Source organism: Ixodes scapularis, unplaced genomic scaffold (genome assembly GCF_016920785.2).
Source record: "Ixodes scapularis isolate PalLabHiFi unplaced genomic scaffold, ASM1692078v2 PGA_scaffold6__148_contigs__length_123643588, whole genome shotgun sequence".
Taxonomy (NCBI): Eukaryota; Metazoa; Arthropoda; class Arachnida; order Ixodida; family Ixodidae; genus Ixodes; species Ixodes scapularis.
In genome coordinates, this window is record NW_024609881.1 from 39977529 (window position 1) to 40001571 (window position 24043).

At 44.8% G+C, this 24043-nt stretch overlaps 1 protein-coding gene across 1 annotated transcript in view; it reads left to right on the forward strand.

Annotated features, from left to right (window-relative positions):
• The window catches only part of LOC115324358, an 85103-nt gene extending 61346 nt beyond the window's left edge, over window positions 1-23757 (forward strand). Inside the window, exons 11-13 of the mRNA XM_040210466.1 lie at window positions 14421-14519; window positions 19746-19850; window positions 23677-23757. Coding sequence (XP_040066400.1) covers window positions 14421-14519; window positions 19746-19850; window positions 23677-23757 — 285 coding nt within the window. The remainder of the gene's footprint in view (window positions 1-14420; window positions 14520-19745; window positions 19851-23676) is intronic.
• Window positions 23758-24043: the final 286 nt, after the last annotated feature.

Below are 24043 nucleotides of genomic sequence, written 5' to 3' on the forward strand. Positions count from 1 at the left end.
GTAGTGGGCTGTGCGGGAGGGGCATAAGTGGGCCGCGAACACAGTAAGTGTCTTTACCCAATTTCGACCGTACCTTTGCTGGCGTTAATAAATAGTCTGTCTACTGAAATGACGCTTTCGAAGCAGTATGCATTCATCTGTGAAACGTGGCGTCATTTTCAAGTCTCCGCGTCGCAATCGGCTGCACGGTAATCAATGACTGCGATAGTACCCGCGGGTACACCCTCGTTCGCAATAATGAGCTGTTACATACAGGTGGCACACAAATGATAAAGCCAGTGATGCGTATGTTACAAACATTTAATTGATATTGTTTTGGACGTTAAGAAGCTGATGTCTTCTTTTGGAAGAAGTACTAGAGAATTCGAGGGAAGCGAATTCGGTTCTCTCAAATGCTTCCGAACATTCTGCTTGCTCTCGAGGCGCTGTTAGTCGTAAGTTTATGCTTCGAAACCCGGGTACGTGACGCGTGTAGCTCCACTCGCGTTGAGTCGCGGCCTGAGGTATTACCGGTAAACACGCACCAATTTTTCCAGTTTACTTTAGAATGAAAATGTGTCCACAATGCTGGATCGCAGCATTGGTTTAATAATTTGTAAAAGATGAAAAGTATGGTCAATAAAAATTGATTGTAAGGGCAGCTTACCGCTTCATGAATTGTGGCTTTCTTATATGCGAAATATTTGTTTAAATGAAGAATTGAAAACATACCGAATACTCTTGATGTCCTGATCTTGGTCCGAATGCAAGTGGCAGAATGATTTGTCTTTATAACAATAAAATCAACAATGTTTGAATCAAGCAACAGCTCAAACCGCCTAATTACATTTCTGATGTATGTTTATCTCTGGATCATACCAGGCCGTAGCCGCAAACGAGCTCTTCAGAATCTGCCATCGTCTTTCTGGTCTACCTTGGCAAAGACAGACTCGTGTAAAAACATTGAGCATCTTGGAGGCAACCTTGCAGTCCTCATTGTCAGAGCCTCCATGGAACCATTGGAAAAAAGGGTCCCTGTTGTTTCATCGACACGTTTCATCAACTTTTTACGACTCTCGTTTCATCGATACTGCCACACTGTGCTGTGAAGTTTTATCGACACAAAAATTGTACGCTTTAGGAACATTTTGTTGTGCGTTTATCACTGAAGCACATAATAAACTATCCGACCGACCCAGTTCACGACGCTTTGCGGCGACAGTCTCCGGCAGCTCATTACAAAAATGTGGACCCACCCAGCCCACCCGTACATGCCGCTTCGCAGCAGCGTGTAAGGGTGGTCCTACCCCCTACCCTTGCTCACCAACTAAGCAGCGCACCCCTAACCAAACCAAGATCTTGTCGACGAAACATAGCAAGATATGTCGATGAGCGAGTGTCGATGAAACAATCTATTGATAAAACGTCACAACGTTGAAACAAACTGTCGGAGAAATGTCATTTGATGAAATGAGTGGCAGCGAAAAAAAAGCCTGTTCCCGAGCCGCGTTACTTAAACACTATCGCAGGCATCATTTTTAGATACCCATTGCCAGAACAAATGCACTCTAAACAAAGAAGAAAATGAATTTCACGCCCCTCTGCTGTTAAAGTTCACGACCTGGAATTGGATAAGGGGCCATAAGGAAAATTTGATATGGTTCTGGACTGGACAAGACAACCTTTCGGTACTTCACAACTCTGCCCTTGGCAACAAGTCTGGCTGCAATCTGTGCATTGTGGTTCTTATCAGCTTTGAAAACGTTAGATTTAATCCTGTACATTGCACTAGTCCGGGAGGCTCAAAACTGAGGTCTCTATGGAAGACCGCTTCACTTCATCACAGCGCTTCTGCAAGACGGACAATATCAAGCTTGAGCTATAGGCCCAGTTACTGGCATTGGCATTCCCCAGATCTCCGTCCTCTCGACAATTCTTGATCAATGTTGTAGCCGACGTTTTCTCACGTCAAGCAATTAGTGCTGTTTTTACGATATATTTCAAGCGAGTACAATGGCGCCTCTTAAATTCAGGAAATCTATGCCGCACTACTTCAGACCGCACTTCGGCGCACAGGGCAGCCTGCTCCTCATCCACCACAAGGTGTTGGCCAACTCGCCAAAGTGCGACCCAAGAGTCATAATGGCCGTCGACTTCAAGGGAACTTTCGACGCGTCTATTCAGCTTCGAAACGGAGCACTAGCACTGGCATTTTGCTCTCCACTGTGCTAACACAAGGTATTGTTATTCCCAGGGTGGCCTCAGTCGTGTGAATGGCCACAGACGTCCTGTTTATGTTTCGAAATGAGATCATTAGCAGTTAGAGTTAGCCGCACAAAGTGCTGACAGACGTTATTGTTATTCTCAGAGTGGCCTCGGTCGTGTGGATGGCCACCGACGTCCAGTTTATGCTTCGAAACAGGTCATTGACAGTTAGAGTTAGCTGCCAGCAGCGCTGATGCACGTTATTGTTACTCTCAGAGGGGCCTCGGTCGTGTGAATGGCCACCGACGTCCAGTTTATGCTTCGAAAAAGGTCATTGGCAGTTAGAGTTAGCTGCCCGCAGCGCTGATGCACGTTATTGTTATTCTCAGAGTGGCCTCGGTCGTGTGGATGGCCACCGAAGTCCAGTTTATGCTTCGAAACAGGTCATTCGCAGTTATTATTATTATTATTATTATTATTTATTATTATTATTTATTTATTTCTGAACGAAAACATACAGATACGTACGGGCCCGCAAAAGCACGAGGGTGCTTGTGGGCGGGACCCGACAGCCAACAGAAGTCAAAATTATACAATATCAAAATGCAACTGCACATGCAACCGCACACATATTAAAACATAACAAAGTCTGCACTGAGACGCACGCACTGAACTAGTTAGTATGAGTAAGACACCAATATTTTAGGCATCTTTTAACAACACTGAATGACTGTAAACCAAATAGATCGTCAGGTAATTTATTAAAAAAGTATGGGACATAAAATGATCTTACTCTTTTTCCGTAATTCGTAAAAATCCTAGGCTGAACAAACCGCTCTGTTTTCCTTAGCGTTCTTTGCTTTTTTAATGGTACCTTGAATGTGTCGTTATAATAATGTTTTAGACAAACTACATAGATGTACAGTCGTTCAATGGAAAGAATTAGAAGAGACCTCATTCTTAAATCAGGATCTACACCGCTCCACCTTGTTCTGTACGCAATATTTTTGGACACATTGTGTAGAATATTATCTAATTTTGTTTTCTTGTAATTTGAACATGCTCCATATATCGTTATACCATAACGGAGCACCGATTCACCTAACGCTTGGTACACCTTCATCCGTAAACTTACGTCAGATACCATACGCAGATGAAACAAGTATGCGGAAACCACGCGAAGACGCTTCGCAAGGTAGTCTATGTGAGTGCCCCAGTTTAAAAATTTGTCGAAAAAAAAGACCTAAATACTTTACAGATGACAGATATTCTAAAGGTGTGCATTCACAGTCTCTGCAGTCAGACTCATGTAGCATTAAAGGCGTAGACAAATTTAATACTTTGTGAGGATTATGAAAATGCATTAGTTTCGTTTTGTCCGCGTTAACTAATATTTGGTTAGCTCTGAACCAAGCCATCAACCCATGTATATCGCGTTGAAAATACGGTAACGCTGTGGCTTCGTCATTACTTGCAAAAACCAGAACAGTGTCATCCGCGTACTGATATACCGTCGAAGAAAATGGTAGACTGCCAAGGTCATTTACATAAATATTAAAAAGAAGAGGACCGAGAATGGAACCTTGAGGGACGCCCGTACTAATTGGCAATAAATCGCTTTTAACGTCACAAATGCTTACCATTTGGTGACGGGCCGAGAGGTAGTCAGTTAAAAATTCAATAAAAGGGCCCCTAAAGCCAATGCGTAGTAATTTCTTTATCAGTATTTTGTGGTTAATTGAATCAAATGCCTTTGTTAGATCCAGAAAGAGAGCTAACACAAAGTTGTTGTTATCTATGTTCTTGTGGATATGGTCAGAGAGATCTTCCAATAACGTAATTGTTCCTCTATTTTTTCTAAACCCATACTGGGACGGGTATAAAAGGGAGTATTTCTCACAGAATGAAGTCATTATGTTGAAAACGAACTTTTCCAGTATCAATGAAATCACGGGCAGGATAGAGATTGGTCTGTAGTTCGATATGACTTTACGGCTACCTTTCTTATAGATGGGCCGCACGACCGCGATCTTCAGGCCGTCGGGGATCTGACCAGTAGAAAGGCACGAATTGATTATCTTCAGAAGTACGTGCTTTAGGTGCTCAAGATTTGCCGATATATCTCTTAGGCGAATCCTATCAGCTCCTGGTGATTTGCCTGGAGCCGTATTCTTGATAATCTTCACTAAGTCATCCTCTGTCATCTGTGTTAAATAAGCCGAGTTTCCACACCCACTAACGGGGCTGGATGCAAAGTCCGGAGCACCCCTCATTTGGGAGTGAAGATCTGACACGCTACGCACAAAAGTAGTATTAAATTTGTTACTTAGTGAATTCAAATCAGTATCACTAAACGCTTTCTTAATTGTTTCATCTATGCTTTCTTTTTTCTTGTGGCCAGTTAGTTCCTGCACAGTTTGCCACGTTTTCTTCTGATGTTTTGGGTTTTGCTGCAAACGAGTGCTATAGTGCCTTTTCTTTGCTAGCCTTATTTCAGCAGTTATTTTATTCCGTAAGGTTCTAAACTCCGCTTTCAGTGCGCTGTTTGCTGGGTTAGCTTTCACTCGATTCCATAGTATATTCTTTTCATGGCACAATTCCATTATTTCTACAGTAATCCACGCATTTCTGCTTTTTCTTTGTTTTATTTTTATTTTTTTCTTACTGTTGTTGTATATATATTCAAATTGAGCCACCATTGTTTGATATGCAGTGATATGATCCATGGTGAGTAAACTACTCCAGTCAAATTGCTTAATAAAATTATCTATTTTTCTTCCGTCTAGAATCACGCTGTATTGATCAACCATGTCATCTTGCGGTGCGCCACAAAATGCTGTAAAGGATACAAAATAGTGGTCTGCAATTTTTTGCTTAATTACTCCAGAGGGAAATTTTGCTTTATTTAGTCTCACAACTACATGATCAATCGCCGTACGTGTAAACCGATTACCAAGAAACTCTTCTCTCGTGAAATTCGTGGTCAAGTTTTCTAATCCAAAACCTGAAAACAGGTTCAAATAATTTGCAACTCCATTGTTCGCAACTTTCATTACATCGATGTTAAAATCGCCCGCGAACACTAGCTGGCTATCATTGCCAAACGTGTTTAGTAATCCTGCTAACTCGTCAAAAAATAAGGTAATATTCGAACTTGGCGGCCTGTAAAATGCGCCAATGACGAATGAAATGTCCTGTCTTGAGATAGCAGTGACCAGCACTTCAGCTTGAGTGAGAGATGTGGTTACTGGTTCACAGAACCAAGAAATTTTAACAAACATAAGTATTCCGCCCCCTCTTCTATTTTCTCTGCACAGTGAAAACGATTAAAACCCATCTAGAGAGTACAAGGAGACGTTTGATATGGTAGTATTAATTTCTGTTAAAATTAAAATATCCAAACTGTCAACATGATCGGCCAGGGAAACTAATAAATTATTCCAGTGTTTTTGTATACTTCTGATATTGATGTGTAACATATTTAGGGTTACCTCGGTGCTAGGAGATGCCACGATGGCTTCCTTCCAGTGGGTTTCCCACTCTGAAAACGTTTCAAACGACACTGACATTTCAAGCGATTTTCAATAAATCTTCCTGACGGTTAATACGAATGACTGCCCTATTTCCGCCCTGACGAACGAAAATTTTCCCGTTTTTGACCCATACATACTTGTAATTTTTCTCTTTAGCACACTGCCTCACACTCCAAAGCAGTTCCCTGACGGACTTAGTCAAGTTCTCATTAATGAATATTTTTTCTTGCCGGAGTGCCACTCGCTTCGTCAGCCACTGGTCCCTGGCAGAACGCTCGTTGAAACGTACAATAATAGGTGGAATTTTTCCTTCTCGAGCACTTAACCTATGTACAGCCTCGACATCCTCCGTCGCAGGTACAGGCAGTTGCAGTTTATTGGCGAGACACTGGATGATTTCAAGTAGATTCTCATTTTCCTACTTTTGGATGCCGTGGATTTCTACATTTTTTCGTCTTGAGTACTGTTCCATGTTATCTACGGTTGTTTTAAGTTCACGGATTTCCATTTCTTGCTTCGACATTGCGGATTCCATCTTACTCACTTTTTTGTTTAGTTCCAAAGCGGTGTCCTCTTGAGTTTCTACTTTTTTAAGAATTTCATCGTACTGTGACCCCAACATTTCCATTGATTCTTCAATTCCTTCTATTGTTTTTTCCTGCTGCGTAAGTTTTGCAATCACATCATCGTGCTTGGCTGATTGCACCGCGATCGACTTTTCCATCAAATCAAGACGACCAAGTACTTCCGTCAGCTTTGAGCTCATGTCCAAAATCAGTTTTGCAATGTCCGGTTCATTCGGATTGCTCTGTTCTTGAGTAGGCTCTTGATCAGTTGAAGATTGCCGAGCGAAGTGCAATTTGCATGTAGAGCATTGCCAAGCAAGCATTTGCTCCTGAGAAAGCCCCTTCAGAGCAGTCTTATAAATCCCCGCACATTTCCCAATGTGATACCAGTGGTTACAGACAGAGCATTTCAGCCCCTGACCATCCAAACCTAGAGATTTTAGACACACAATACACTCTCGATTCTCCGCGTCGTTAGGCATGTTGAAAAACTGGGGCAGTCCAGCAGAGTATAAAATCACAGAAGCGCTTAAACCAAAACAGCACTTTACCTGCAAGAGCAGAACAGACTGGTTAGCACTCTTCGTACGCTCTGCTGGACTGCAACCCGCCGACTGAGAGTGATGCGCTGATATAGGATCCTGCTGCGGAAGTAACGCCCCTTGAGTTCCGGTCTGGAAGACCAAGCGTCCGAAGCAAACTTGCAAGCTCACTGCTTGCAGGCGCGTAGACGCCCCCTCGGTCACGTAGGCACGAGGAAGGCCGCAGTACTTGTCGGGCAGGAAATCCTTAAGCCGATACCAGCGGTATTGTGGCTGCGATGACGCGTTGAAAACCGTCTCCTTATGCGGTGCACGAGTGCAATGCAGACTGAAGGAGCAGAAGCTGCAAGAGCAGAACAGACTGGTTAGCACTCTTCGTACGCTCTGCTGGACTGCACGCAGCGCTGTTGCACGTTATAGTTATTGTCAGAGTGGCCTCGGTCGTGAGAATGGCCACCGACGTCCAGTTTATGCTTCGAAATTGCTCATTGGCAGTTAGAGTTAGCTGCCCGCAGCACTGATGCACGTTATTGTTATTCCCAGAGTGGCCTCGGTCGTGTGAATGGCCACGGACATCCAGTTTATGCTTCGAAACAGGTCATTGGCAGTTATAGTTAGCTGCCCGCAGCGCTAATGCACGTTATTGTTATTCTCAGAGAGGCCTCGGTCGAGTGGATGGCCACTGACGTCCAGTTTATGCTTCGAAACAGGTCACTGGCAGTTAGAGTTAGCTGCCCGCAGCGCTGATGCACGTTATTGTTATGCTCAGAGTGGCATCGGTCGTGTGAATGGCCACGGACATCCAGTTTATGCTTCGAAACAGGTCATTGGCAGTTAGAGTTAGCTGCCCGCAGCGCTGATGCACGTTATTGTTATTCTCAGAGTGGCCTCGGTCGTGTGAATGACCACGGACATCCAGTTTATGCTTCGAAACAGGTCATTGGCAGTTAGAGTTAGCTGCCCGCAGCGCTGATGCACGTTATTGTTATTCTCAGAGTGGCCTCGGTCGTGTGGATGGCCACCGACGTCCAGTTTATGCTTCGAAACAGGTCATTAGCAGTCAGAGTTAGCTGCCCGCAGGGCTGATGCACGTTATTGTTCTTCTCAGAGTGGCCTCGGTCATGTGAATGGCCACTGACGTCCAGTTTATGCTTCGAAACAGGTCATTGGCATTAAGAGTTAGCTTCCCACAGTGCTGACTCACATTATTGTTGTTTTCAGAGGGGCCTCGGTCATGTGAAAGACCACAGGCGTTCCCTTTAGATTTAGAAACAGAGTACTGGTACTGCGATTTCGCTCTCCACTGTGCTAACACACGGCTTTGTTATTCCCAGAAGCCTCAGTCATGTAAATGGCCACAGACGTCCCATTTATGCTTTAATGCAGAGCACTGGCAGTGATATGTTGTGTCGTTTTTCTTAGACAAAAAAGAGCTTATTTGCAATCAAAATTCCATTTGCTGCGTAGCAAACATCTTTAGACAGCGGGAAGGGTCAATATGGCATCTGATGTCTTTGCCGTAGATGGGCTGCAAACTTTTGTTTTCGTGAAGTTGAAATCTATACTGGTGATTTGTGGCACAGTGCAATGTATAAACCAGCTTAGACATTATCGCAACAAAAATAAAAAGTTTGTGTGGTGGCTGCATATCGAAATGCTATACGGCAACGAGCAGAGAAGCATGACAACATGAGACACGGGAGGTTAGTGGTGGTCAAGAACAACAATCCGATCTTAAAGCAAATAAGTTGTACTTAAAAGGACCGTTTTGTGTTCCGAGATGTTCCTCGCTTTCTCCATAATGGTGGCCTTAAGCTTCGTCAAGGGGCTCGACACCAGACAGGTCACTCTCGGATGGGGTGTCCTCTCCATCCAGCTGGATGACGATGGGCTGGATGTGGGCACTTGTGGCACCGCCTCGTCGGAACGTTGCTTCAATGTCAATAACGTGCCTGACATCATTAATCCAGTTGTCAGTGGTGACCTTGTCAACTTCTTCGTTGAGGAGTCTCCCCACGTCGACAATCTTGAACGTCGAATTTCGGCCAGCAACACCGTTCTTGATCTGCGCCCATATCAGTTCAATGGGGTTGAACTCGCAGTGATACGGTGGAAGCCTGACCACAGTGCAGCCAGCTGTCTCGGCAGCAGTGTCCACACGATACTTTAGGTGCTGTGGCTTCACCAAGGCCACAATGTCGAGCAGCTGCTTCTTCACCATCTTGGGGTCCCATAAAAGTTTCTAAGACGTCAGCCACTGTCGGATGTCGTCCTTCCGGGAACTCGTCGTCGGCACTGCTTCCAACCGCCGTGAATGGTAAGAAGCGTTGTTCATGACGATAACGCTTCCTGTCGGCAGTTTGTCGAGGACACCGTCGAACCACTTCTCGAAGCGGGCGCCATCCATCTCCTCGTGGTAATCACCGGTCTTTTGTCCACGGAACACGTCCAGGCAGCCGTCGACGAAGCCTTCATCGCTGCCGATGTGGGTGACAATAAGACGCTGGCCCTTCCCCGATGGCTGCTTGAGGCCAGTCGAGAGACCACGCATGAAGGCGTCGTGAGACGAGGCCACTCTAGTGTCTACCCACACCCTTGAGACAGTGTGCCTTGCCGTCACCCACGTCTCGTCCAAGTAGAAGATCTTCCGACCATCTTGTCGGTGACGTGTGATCTCATGCAGGTACTTCTTCTGCCAGGCGACTATGTCCTCTCGTTCAATCAACCGGGAGTTTCGTTTCCTCTTGTCATGCTCGAATCCGATGTCGTGGAAAAGGCGACACACAGTCCAAGCCTTCAACAAGGGAAGTTCCGTGCTGGCGCAGAATTCGGCCGTTATCTTCTTGACCATGGGAACCTCGTTCCGTCGAAAGAAACGGTGGACGCACGATCTTAGCGCGCACAACGTGAACTCGCCGTACCTGACCTTGCGCCGCCTCTCGCCTTCACTTGCTGGCGCTTCCGAGAAGGTGTCTCAACTTGTCCCTCGGTTTCTTTCGCCTGCTTCCTAATCTCGAGGACGGTGCGTACACCAACGCCAAGCAGCTTGCTGACTTTGATGCAGGACTCCTCCACAGTGAGGCCGGACTGGCCGGGCTTGGCGGGCGGTTCGTGTCGCACCTGGACGTACGCGTTCATTATCAGCTGCCGTGTAGCTCGGTTGAGGACATCGCCACTCTTATACTTCTTGTAGAGGCGCCTAGGCGTAGGCGGCGAGGCTGCACCAGACTCTCTTGACGAAGAAGAATCGGAGTAATCGCATTCCACTGTGTCCACGTTGGGATTCATAACGGAAAAGGGCGACTTCGGCATTGTTAAAACGCGAAGCGCAGGAACTTTCAAAACCCGAAACGCAGTTTTCTTTTAGCAAACGCAGACAATACACGGAATGTACCTAACTCGAGAAAGAAGGTTATCAAGATAAAACCAACAACCATATATGCATTACTTATAAAAGTTACGATTTTCGTTGCACTGAAGCCTTCTTTTTACGTCAACCTTCCGGAGCGAGTAATTTGCCTCGGCTAGGTGGCGCAAGCTGCCGCCCGCTACAAGGTCTGTCTGTAGTCAATATCCATCCATTGAAGTAGAAGGGGCGTTTTCAGCGAACTATCTTCTCGACTGCGGAGGCGTCTGAAGCGGGCGCGTCACGCTTATGGGGAGGGGCTTCTACTACCTTCTTAACTTGTAACCGACTATATTCAAACGCATAATTTAATTTGCAGCCAATGCAATGCTTTCGGTTTTAAACCGAAAAATGTATGAGCACATATACGCCTCCTGCGTTGCCCAGGGAGCACTGCGAAGGGGACTCCTTGGGACTAAAGCACTATATAGCTCCTTCGGAGCCGAGTATAGTGCAATCGAGAACGCCATCCCTCGGCGACGAGCGGCGAACGCCCGGTGGTTCCAACTTTGGTCACAAATACATGGAGAGCGCGAAAAAATCGTTTCTACTTCAATATTTTGGAGATGTACGGAACGACAATAGTTTTTGACTTAATAATGAAACATTTTACAATAATTTGTGCTAAACGTAAGAACTTTTTTTTTTTTTTTTTTTTTTAATTTCCTGAGCGGCATTATGCAGCAGAGGAGGCGGCGACGTCCCCCGTTTACGTGACCCACTCAGGCCAACTCCCGAAAAGTCCATCTCCGCTGCACAAAAAAAAAATCCTCTGCTCCAAACGCCATTGCCTTGGAAATCGCCGTCTCAAACTTTTCGCACGCATCAAATATTATAAAGAATTCGACAAAGTGTTTAGTGCTTCACCAACTTTACGACAGACTAGTTTCGAAAGGTGTGAACTCGGCGCTTATTGTTTAATCAGCGGTGTTGCGTCAATCCTCATGGGCGGGCGCCTCCTGGAACCATGAGTACCACGTGACTTGCGCCGAGCTGTTGTCGGCCATGTTGTCGGCAAAACACGCGGGTCGAAGGATTGCGTTACTCTGCTCCTTAGGAGTCATATAGCGCAAAACTTAGGACCTGTTTCGCGTAGTACAAACTTGAGCATCTCAACTGTCACACGTAGAAACGTACCTGCTCTTGTGTTGAACGCGAGGTTACAACGAAAAATGAAAGACGTTTACGAATCTCTGTAATGCAAAACTATAGACCTTTTTCGCTTACTCCCGTCCCCCATACCAGGTAGGCATATCCGGTATGGGCGACGAAAACATATAAAAGTATTTTAACCTGTAACTAGAACAAAAGTAAAAGGAAGACAAAACGAGAACGGTTACGCTGATACCCTAAATGTCTTCTATTGGCGTGGCGGCGGCAAAGCAATGTTTCCGCCCACACTGGAGTGACGTTATTTCAAGATGGCGGCGCTCTTGTGAAATAGGTCTGTAGCGCAGCTACGGAAGAGGAGGGGAGGGTACAGAGGGGAGGGTATACACCTCCTCCTCCGTACCCTCTCCTCCTCCTCCTCTTTTCTTCCTCCTCCTCATCCTTCCCTCCTTCTCCTCCTTTCCTCGTCGTCTTCATCTGGGAAATAAGCGCCGAAGGAACAGGGAGCAAGAGTAGAATAACAACGTCACAGGGTGCACTCTCAGCTGAATTTATTAGGAAAAAACAAACATATACCAACGGGAGCACACCGTCAGACACAACACGTCACGTTAGTCCCCGCCCAGCGCACGTCTCAAATATTCATATTCATCCGTAGCTTGAGCGAGAGAAGTATCGCTGATGCATTTTTCACCCCTACTCCTAATCTCAAATTCCTCATGCAGCTCACGTGACGCGTGCCCACGTGACACGTGCTCACGTGACGCTTCTGCCGCTGAATTTGGTCACTGGTGACATGACACGAAGTGTTGACGTCATTTTCCTAGTTCAATTTAGAAGGGAAATTGATTCGGTGCTCAGTTCACTTAACGTAAATTTCCCCGTTAAATTTAGCGGAAAACCTTTACTGCTAAACTTAGCGGAAAAATTAACCCACTAAATTTTGCGGTGGAACTGTGACATGCCGTAATGTAAAGAGCGCGGTTGCGCCGACGCCGAGGCCGCTTAACCCGGAAATGGGTGCCTAAGAGCTGTGCTCTAAAAAAACGCAAAGAAGCAGCACAAATTCGATCGTCGTCAAAGCACCGGTCAAAGCTAAGAAGCTAAGAGCGTGAGCCAAGACACTACGCATAACGCGTTCCAAAATAAAGATTAAAAAAAAAAGCGTCGGGACGCAAGATATTGTCTCGTCGCCATTCAAAAATAAGATATCATAATCTAGTGGTGGTGGCATGAATCTGGCATTTTGTATTATCTTGCGGAGTTGAATCCAGCCGATTTCGCAAATCCTAAAATGGTTTTCTGTACTTCAGTACCCCGCAGAAAGCCAAAACCTCACTCAACGTGCCAGAAGTAGTACTAGGCCCAGTCAGGCCAGCTTGTACAATTCAAAAAGAGGGCGCCACAGTTTGTTCAAATTCATTTTGAAAAACAGCGCGAATACCACACGGACAAGGAGGAACACACAGAACGAGGCGCTGACTATCAACTGTCTATTCAGAACACATACATAGAAATTCACGCGAGGTCGGCTTCTTCTTATTCCTCTTCCAGTCATTCGCCATTAAGCACGCAACACTGTAAATCATATCAAATTAAAACAAACGAGCACATTAAAACACACCAGCACAGGTATAAATAAGTCATCGCGTCTTCCTCTTTTCTTCTTTCTTGGATCTTCAATCTCGATCTTCAATTCTCAGGTCAATCCATGTCCAAAAATATTACCTCACTGTCCACTAGGCTAATGAATTCATATTTCAAAATGAATTCATACCAACTCGCCCAACTTTCCATTCTAGTAAGTTTGTTCAAAGCTTCAGCGCAGGAGACCTATAAACCTATGCAATGAGAGCTCTCTGGCTGCCGCCATTTTGCGAATCTAGCGACCTCTATCAGCCAGAAATGTCTGCCACCCGCCTGAGCTGCGGAAACACGGTCAACGTAACTCCCTGCCTGCATTGTGCATTCAGAGTGCACCGGCTTTTGTTGGAAGTTTTTGCTTTATTGGCCTGTTTAGGATGCTTACCCTTTGTTTGTTATCTCTTCCAATTTGAGAGCCAGGGAATGCCAGGGCTTGTGGCCTACTCAGCCTTCACCGCAGTAACGAACGAAGAGGGCGAGCGTCAGGCAGCCTGTGACGCGGGCAGTTCGACGTTCTTTGAGGACTATTTCCGCTGATATAATCTTCAAAAAGCCTTCCCGGCTATGTTGCGGGCCTTCGCGAAAAATAGCTGATAGGGTCGGGTCTGGGGTGTGGGGACGGAATAGACACGTTCGTTCATTTGCTTTGAAGCTGTGAAAAAAAGCGGCTCTCTTCTACATGTGCCCTAAACACGCCCATTCCGTCCGATCGCCGTGAGGTGACTATCGTCGGCACTGTATATTGGATATGCTGTGTTATTTGAAATTTTTCTCAAATACTGTTCAGATAACGCGGCACCGTGGGGTAAGTAAAATATATGTTGTTCAATTGATGAGCCTCGTTGAACGGTTCATGCTGTTTGCGGGGAATATCCATGTAGTTCGGATATCCTATGCGGTCAAATATATTCGACGGTTAAGACCTTTGTAGATTGACACGTCTAAGCGTATGGTGTAGTAAAAACATCAACATAAAATGAAACCAACATTCCAGCTGCATTTGTTGTTGCGCACGGACTCACCAAAAACAGCTTTCATTTCTTTGTTTGTGTTCCCAACGATAGTACAATGCATTCTTAAAAACCCTGAAAAATTCTATACGGCATGGAACACAAAATAAAAAAATAAAAAATAGAACGCGGCAATTTAGACTCCACCAACATCCGGAAGTGCGCCTACGCAGGCTGCCACAGTCCAGTGACTAGAAAACCCACAGCCCAGCACCGTCGGGCCACACTAACGTACCGTCTCAAAACCAGGCACGCGCGCTGCAAATCGCTTCGCTCGAGAGTGCCGCTGGAAAGGTCTATAGCCCTAAGATTTCCTAACAATAATACGCTCGTTTCATTCGCGCCGTGGTGCATACAATATTGAAATATGAAACTTGAGCAATGTACGCTTGATTGTAAAATATATGGATTTTTTTTTCATGCAGGGCAATATAAAACAGTGCAAATTTGAATGCTGCCCTGGAGGTAGAGTTAAGTGCTTTAATAAACAACCTGGAGATGGAGAGTCATGCAGTCAAGCATGGGTAAGTACGGTTCACGCAGTAACCAGCAAGAGTTCTATACAACTTTAGGACGAACAGCCTGTTGTCGAACCTCTTGTGTAAATTATGTCGCTCGAGTATAATCAGCCAAAATTATTTGTGGTCACACGCTCGGTAAGTAAAAAAAGAACGTTGCTTGATTAAAGGCGTCATAAAAAGATATTCGGTTGGAATGCTCATGACTTCACAGAGGCGTACTGGTCCTAGTTGGGCCCAAGTATACTCGCACGGACCGCCACTGATTCAGAAGCTTCTTGGTCGTGGACAAAGAGCGAGCATAAACAAGGACTATTGCTTTCACTGTTTCCTTCGCAGAGCTTTATGACGTCATCGTAGGAAACAACGCAAAAACAATCGAGGTCAAAGAAGAAACACACGAAACGAGCGCTATCATCTAAAATAATTTATTAGGGAAACATGAAAACGACCATTCATCTTTGTTAGTACGCCGCCCGTGTGCGTATCACGAGAAAATTCACAGCAGCCTGACGGCACGTGTTAAACGCGATAAAAAATGAAAGCCCTTTACAACTCCCGGTAACGCCGAATTAGAGCACATCTCTTAAGGACGAGGAGGGGAAGGGTACTGAGGGGAAGGTATGCCCCTCCTTTCTCCTCCTCACCTCCTCATCCTGTCTGCTACTCCTTCCTCCGAGCGGCGTCGCTGTCGCCTCACGAGGGTCACGTGACCTTACGGGGTCACGTGACGTCACCGGGGTCACGTGACCTCACGGGGGTCACGTGACACCTATGAGGTAAAGTGACGATGACGATGCAGATGCCGATGACGTCGTCAGTGACGTCACTGATGACGTCATCAAGAACGATGACGATGACAATGCGGATGCCAATGACGTCATCAGTGACGCCATTCATGACGTCGTCAGTGACGATGACGATGACGATGTCATCACTGATGACGTCATTCGTGACGTCAAGCGTCCCATAATGCACCGCGCGGTTAAGCCAACGGTGACGCCAACGGGGAAAGCGACGCCGCTCAAGCCGGAAACGGGCGCCTAAGAGCTGCGCTCTAAAACGCGGTATGATGCCAGCCCAAATCTAAAAACGAAACCTCACTATCCGTCAGTCCCAAAGACGCAGCCTGCGAAAAAGTAAAGAAGAGGATCAGGGCCAATGCAGCAACAAACTGCGCTGAGCGAGAAGGAAATAACAGAAAGGTGGCGGCTTCCGTCCTTTACGTTCACCTCGTTTCACACGGGTTAAAGCGGATCGCGGCAAGATACGGAGTGACTGTCGTTTTTTCGGCCTAGAACAAGTTCAGCCAAGTTTGATCCCTCATAGAAAGGCGTGTAAGAGAAAAAACCGAATAGTCAGAGTTGCACGGTAAAGCATGGCACACAGGTCGTATCATACACCGTTGAAGCAGCGTATAAGATGCCTTTCTCATGCGGGCGGCTGTATATAGGTCAAACGCGGCGCTGTTTAAACATCCGTCTAAGAGAGCACCAAAGTTCATTGAAGGGTGTGCATACTCTCCTCTTGCGTTGCATTGACCCGACTGTGAGTGTGAGCCAAGATTGAGTGACACCCAAGTTTTGTTCAAGCACACGGACCAAGTGTCCAAATACCAAATAAAAAGGGCAGGAGCCTCCTGTGTCAGCCAACCGTCTTTGGCACTGCTGGATAGTGAGGTGGCGTTTTTGGATTTGCGCTAGCATCATTACTTTTTATCGCGTTATTCACGTGCCATCACGCTTCCTTGAATTGTCTCGTGATATACAGACCGGGGGGGGGGGGGGGGGGGGGGGGGGGAAGGGAGGGCGTATTGTTAAAGATGAACGGTCGTTTTCATCTGTTTACCTATAAAAAACATTTTGGTTGACAGCGCTCATGCCGTTGGCGCTCGTACAGTTGAGCGAGTTGGTGCCTTCGCACCAACTTCCCCAATTATCCATTCTTCCTTGTGACATAATTGTGGGGTTCGAAACAACCCGCCTGACAAAAGTCAAGCGCGGGTCATGGATTGGAAACAAGAACTACGTCAGCACTCAAGTTCATTTCGTAACAGTCAATGCCTCGGCGGACACTCGGCTAGTCGTTCGTGCCCAACCACTGCGGGGATGAGAATAACCGAACTCTTAACAGTGCCTGGAGCTTAGCACGCGTTTTGTGTTTAACTAACCCCAGCGCGTTGCTATGATTTACGTTGGCGGCGGAGGATAGGCACCAGGCCACGTTGCTGCTCGTTCTTGCTCCGAGTTGAGTGAATGAGCGATGCCATATATCTCGAATTTATTTGACGACTGAAATTGCTTAGAGAAAAAAAAAATTAAGGGAATTTTATTCGGTTACTAACGTTAAGGAGGGATTCTGAGTAGTATTTATGAGCAGTAAAAAATTTGCTTTATGGCCCCTTTAAAAAACCCATTAAGCGAAATTTGGGCTGGGAATATTGAATTTAGATAGGGATTTTACTCATAGCACATCTTTCAGTGGTCCAAAAGAAAGAAGGTAGAAATTAAAAAGCCTGACTTTTATTACGAAATATGAAAACACAAAGGACTATTTCGTACCTCCTTCCATTCGAAAGCTATCTGTCTTTTCACTGTGAGACATCCGCGGTACCCAAAGCGCGACACCCGTCTCCAAAGGACGTCACATGACACGGGACCTCCCTTGTGTCCTTTACCACTAAACTGACAGTGCAGTGAAAGCTACGCGCTTGCCGGACCAATCAGCCGCCTCTCTTTCGTCATATGACCTCATTCTCTGCGCGTGGGTACGCGCGAGGTAGCGTGATCACGAGATAAAAGTGTGGCTGGCCCAACGAGCGCGTAGCTTCCATAAAATGGTCAGCTTCGGGGTGAACGGGGTGAGTAAAGTAACTTTTGTTCGAGCTTTGAGCGACGGGCTAATCTTCTAGGGGAAAAATGGTGGTGCCCGGGTACACAAACGAGGGTCCGTGCAAGAGGGGACTTTCTCCTTTACGCCTTCTTGAACTGTTTGGTACATGGCGCGATTTGTGATTTGAGGAGGAAAGCTAAACAGGAAAAAGCTGAAAAATCATTTCATAACCGCTTTATGCAGAAGTAAGGAATGCTGGAGTCATCATCATATGTGTATTTCAGTTTACCAACTACTTGCAAGCTGTAAAAACCTGTTTTTTTTGCGTCTCTACACATTCAGCAGTAAAGTGGAGATTTGGGCCAGTTGGTTCATTGCAAGCAAAAAAGCGCCGAAAAAATACAGGGACACAGACGAAGGGAAACAGGACAAGGGCGCCTTGTCCTGTTTCCCTTCGTCTGTGTCCCTGTATTTTTTCGGCGCTTTTTTGCTTGTCTACACATTCAGTTTATCTGCGTACGGTTCAACGAGTATAATTTAGCATTTTTTTCTAACGTAGCTTTTTCCCGACATAGGCAAATGCTGCGTCAGTCTCAAGTTTAGAGCTGAGTCAGAGTTCGGAGCTGAGACACCCATTGATTGAATCCAAACGAGACCGGCTTTTTATAATAGACCCTTTCTAACAGAGAGTACGTACGTTTGATTCTGAAATACTGCAAAACCTTCTCTCGAGTTCAGTTGAGTTCGAGATGGGTATTTCTTAAATTGCGCCAGCGTCCCAGTTTGCAATGGAGCACAGGGCTGCAAAACAGACTCGGTGACAAGCAAATCCATGGGTGTAAACCGGCCTTTCCGTATTGTGAGAGTTTTTCTTGGCGCACAATATTATACGCACAATAGAATGGGAAAGGGGGATAAAACAAATGTCATTTTATATTATCGGCCAATAACTATTCCCTCGTAGCGTACTCCAGCGCTCTGTCCAAGTAGTGATTCTTTTGCGTTTTATCAAGTTTATTGCAAATACTAAATATCCGGACACGCAGAAGGCATGTCCGGATTCACGCACTTCTTGAAAGCTGGCGCTTTTAAACTAGTGCATGAACACGGCACCAGCTAGCGTTATATTTTATTACACTTTCATCCAAACAAAACGCTGATAAAGTGCGCGCGCCTTCACATGGAACATGTCCTCACGTGGCGTAGGCAGCATTACACTAGTAGTGCGAACCCGACCTCGGTATTTTTTTCGCATTTTACTTCGAAAGGCTACTCACGGGAATCAACATTTACCACCTAGAATAGTTTTGCAGCTGGGGACGTTCCATCACTCTACTAGTTTTTATGTCAGCCCTGAAATACCGTGAAAAACTTAAAAATAAGAGTGTTGGCTTGATTGGGCTAACAGAGTCACTGAAGTTACTTAGCCAAGGCCGCTGGATGTTTGTTCCAAGCTCAAGAACCGAATACGGACCAAAGCCGCTGGCAGGCTCTCCCTTCGTGACGCAATATGTCGACATTTCTCTCCTTAGAGCACTTCAAAATAAAAGTGAAATCATCCACATTTGACTCCAAAGAAGTCGTTAGAGCTTACGATCCATAGTGATAAAATAATTTATAACAAAACCCTATCTAATTTTAGACATTCTTATCTAGACTCAAAGAAAGTAACCTTAAAGGTGTCATGAAACAACATCGCGTTGGAATGTTCATGACTTTACAGCGACGTACGGGTCCTCCCCTGGCCCAAGTATACTCGCCAATGATTCAGAAACTTCTTGGTCGCGATGAAATTTCGAAGGTAAAAACAGACTATTTCATTTAGTCTTGCCTTCGCAAAGCTTGATGACGTAATTGTGGATCGAAACCACTCGCCTGACGACGGTCGAGCGCGGCTCATGGATTGGACAGGAGAACTGCGTGAGCACTCGACTTCGGCTCGTAACGGTGCAGTGCCTCGTCGGACACTCGGGTAGTGGCTCGTGTCCAACCACTCCAGTGACGAGAATAGTCGAACTCTAACAATGGCTGGAGCTCAGCACGGGTTTTCTAGTCTGCCTACCCCAGCGCGTCGCAATGAATAACGTTGATGGCATATGATAGGCACAATGCCACGTGGCCGCTGGTCTTGGCTCCGAATGGAGGGAATAAACGATGCTCATATTTCTCAAATTTATTTGCGACTGCCATTGCCTAGATAGAACAGCTGAGGCACGTTTATTCGGTTATTAACCTTACGGAGTGATACTAAGAAGCATTTATCGACAGTCGGAAAATCGTTTCATGGCCCCTTTAAGTGTTTGTGTTTAGCGTATCGTTATTATGTAACATGATACGCTAAACGACTCCTCCTGTATTTTGTGATTTTGTAATACAACTGTTTATGATTTGGAACAACAGGACATAAATTCCGCTATCAACTGCGAATTCAATTGCTGCCTGGCGGGAAACTTCAGGTGTTTTGAGGAAACCGCAGTAGATGGAATGCCCTGCGGTGATGGAGAGGTAAGTGCGGTGCACCGCGGTAGTTCTTTTATTAAACTTTAAGACAATACAATCGCTGTGAACGTTTGCATCTCGTTAATGGTCAGCCTAACTAACTTAGGGCAAAGATTTTTTATTTGGTATTACACTTAGCTTATGTCATTTGCTGTCACACAGCTGACTAAACCGCGGAAGGACGTTGCTCAATTCACTGTGTCATCGGTTCTCAACAATGGTGTTTCGCGGACCCCGTGCAAATGGGGAGAGATGAAGGTGGACCCCGTTCGTGGTGAGGGAAAGGGAAACATATAGCTTAATTAATATGAAGATTTAATAAATAGATATAGTAAAGGCTGTGTGAAGTAGAATTCTATTTTCAACAGATACACGAAAAAACTTGCCCGCAAAACTGGAACGTTTCTTCTCAATCAGAGAAAAGACACCTTTTATCGCCGGGTTTGATTGATGAGGCTGGGCTTCGCGGACCCCTGAAAGCCTTCGCGGACCCCGAAAGGTGCCGGCACCCCCATTTGAGAACCACTGGTCTATGTGTATGATATGTCAAAAAAAACAACAACAAGAAACGCGTTTTCTCTCTTTCTCTCTCTCTCTTTCGAGTTTGCAGTACATTAATTCAACTGAATAAGTCACGCTCATTAAATACCCGGCACTTGTTCATGTTTGGTTTCACGCCCTGTTAGGGATAATTCAAACTTCAACTCCGGTAACCACGTTTCTTCTTGTTGCGTGTCTCGATGAGCGAAGTATTTTATCCTGCGTTGAAAAATATCCGACAAACAAAAATCAAAACCATCTTTATTTCTTTCCACTCTATGAAATCTAAAAAAAACTACACGGAGTTCCCCCCCAAAAAAAACTTTTTTGTATATTTTTTGTTTAGGGATTCATATTATGCATTACACAAGGCTCTACCTTCGTGAGGTTGTGACGCTAGGGGTGGAATAGAACGCGGATGTTTGAGAACATGACGTTACCTAAATCAAAAATATAATTGAGGAAAAAATAAATTTTCTTCTGAGCCTATGCCACCTAAGCCAAATATCCTCATAACAAAACAATCATTGTGGAATTGTGGACGCTTCGGCGATTTATGTATTTGATAAACAGTTAGCAGCAAGCAAGAAAATATTTTGTTTTATTGTTGACAACTTTTTTCTTTACTAAAATAAATAATACAGTCACCCACCATGTCATTTCTTGTTTGAAAATATTAGGCTTAGGTGGACGTCGGCTGATAGAACAATTTCGTTTTTTTTATCAATTATACCGTGATCCAAGTAAAATCACGCTCTTCAACCTTCGTGTTCTATCCCAGCCGCTAACGTCCACATCTCACGAAGTTAGAGCTTCGTTTGAAGTTTAATCTCTACGCTGGCGAAAAAACAATTCTCTTTTTTCGGGAACTCCCTGAACTTTCATGCAATGCACATCGGAGAGTCGATTACTGAAATCCATGGAGAGCGCTCTGCGAATGACGAGGCAAAACATATTTATAAAAAAACCATCCCCCCATAAAAAAAAGAAAATCTAAAAACAGTTTTTTTTTTTGGCGTTTGGCAGGGTAAAACGTGAATCTCAATAGTGCAGCGCAGTTTTTTTTTTTTTTTTTTTAATACAAAATATAATTTTAGGTTTTGTCACTCACCGATCTCGATGCGCAGACAGCCGGGATCGACTGTCTCAAGTGCTTTGCGGGAAACTGGACGTTCTTTAAGCTTTCTTATAGGGCATATTAATTCACCTGCATTTCTGTCACTGTTTTTTTTTTATGACGACTAGTCCGTTTAGCTAAAAATGAAGACGCAGGTAATGGATTATGAAGATAGAAGATGATGCATCGAGAAAATCTAGAAAAATATTTAAAGATGTACTAGGTTACTTTTTAGCCCCAGATTTCCTTGGGAATCTGGCTGACAAAGTTAACGGAGTACGTTTCAGGTGATTCTTCGCCGAGTGAAACCAAAGAGCGTCAAAGAAGTTTCTAGGTTAATGCAAAATGTTTTCGCAATCTTAGTGGTAGGTTGATTTTAGAAGTTAGCGCACAGAACAGCCGTAAATGCAGGCAGGAGTGAGAGGTCTTCCGTACCTACCTCCACCGGTCCGTCACCATGAGGTGCGCAAGAGTTATACGTAATCTGAGAAGCACCGGTCCAGTTTACTGGCTTGATCTACAGTCACAAGGCGAATCAAGTCCCGAGAATTTTATGGTGGCTCCGCGGTTTATGAGGCGGCGGAATAAACTGATCAAAACACTGAAGTAACCTATCAAGCCGCACACTGTGTTCTTGAATGTGTCACAGACGGTAAAAAGCAAGACAACTTCTATATGGAGCATGTCGCAATCCGCCGGAAGAAAACTGGCGCTGTAAGTTCGGGTTATGCTAGAGCCGGTTTAAACGGGAGCTCCAGCGCCACGGTAAATGTTTTCAAACAAACATAATTATAATTTCTGAAAGTGCAAAGGAAACTGAGTCTAAAGCAGCAAGTCGTTTCCCTTAAAACAGATTCGGAAATAATTTTTAATCGTAAAAATACGGTATATTTGAAACCTAAACTAACCTGAAAAATTACTGTCCTGCCATCTTGTTGTGACGTTAGGTGTGTGACCATGAGCACATGGGCCGCATGAGCCTGTTTTCGCCCAGCATCAGAAGCTGTCACGATGATTTGTGGGAAATAAAGACCGTCGCAATCCTCTGTGGGAAATATTGGACTACAATTCGTCGATCTTGTATTAGTTAAGCAATGACCGGCAAATGTACTAAGATTTTCAGCTCGAGATTTCGGAAAATTTACCTTTTTCATTCGAACCGCCGGCATTGACTCAGAGGGGTGCACCCGTGGGGTCTGCATTCGCGATCCCCCGACATGTGGAAACAAATGCCACTTCGAAACAGAATGGCATTGAAGGTTTTATTCGCCAGCAAGCTGGGAACTGCTTTCTAGCCCCACGCGGACACTAGGAGCCAGCGTTCGCGTGGGACTGCTTGGACGCACTTTTGCCACAGAGTCTTCGAATTCGGAAGCCAATAAGATGTCACTCTGCTGCATTTCTTGAAGGTGTTGTTACACCATACACCCGATGACCATCGCTTCATCGTATGCAGCAAAATGCCCAAACCAGATGAAATTCGCAACCACAGCCACTCACTACCAGCAGAACGCACAACGTCATGGAGTAGGAAGCGTCGTCTCTCGGGTAGAAGATTTGGCGTCACGAACGCTTTCACTCACTCATTGCTGACAGTGGAGCGGCAGCTAGTAATTCGGAGGTGTGAATTCAAAATTCATTTTTGAAAGAAAATTACTATCTTCATTAAATATTTCCTGGACATACTCAAGCATGGATATCTAGTACAAGGTGAAAATTTTATAAAACTCAATTATCATAAATATTTCGCCAGGGATACCCTTTAACTCCTTCGCTACGCAGGACATGCCTAGCGGTCAAATAATAAAAAAAGATAATGATATGGATTTAGGTTTAAACACGAGTTACAACTGAAAGCCTTCTAGATAGGAAAAATTATTCTATTATATTATTTATGCTTAAATTTAAGAGTGACCTTTTCACCCAAGCTTACCTTGCTAAAATGATATCACACAGCGCTAAAACGGGAGCCCATACTGACCAAATCCATCTGTTGCGTACGTTGACATAATTAAAAATGCACACAAAAATTAATCAGCTGTTTGATTGCATTGGTCATCTCTGTATCGATCAAGTCGTCAACGACGCGCGAATGTTAACTATAGAATTCAGAAAGGGCGAATACTCCATAAAACATTCATCTCCCATTTAATAGGCTTTCTCTGTGTTCTTCAGATGTGCTTCAGAAACAAGTGCGTCAAGCAGTGTGACCCCTTCAAAGGAAAAGAGCCGTTCACATTGCCTGGAGATGACTAAAATGAATAAAGGAACGATGGCGTCTACCCTGGAAGCAAGAATCGTACTTATATTCAAGGTTTAAGATACCAACTGAATTAACGTCCCAGGCTGTTCCTAAATATTAATATTCTATCGAGTTGTAATCTTTAGCATATAATTATAATATTTGTCTACAATAAAAGAAAAAGTTTAATTGCTTTGTTGGTTGCACCGCTGGCTCCCTTCTATTTTTATATTCTATTGTATTTCAAAGTGTGTTGTGTAGTAGCGTAAAAGGAAAAACTATTTTTTTTTTCCGAAATGT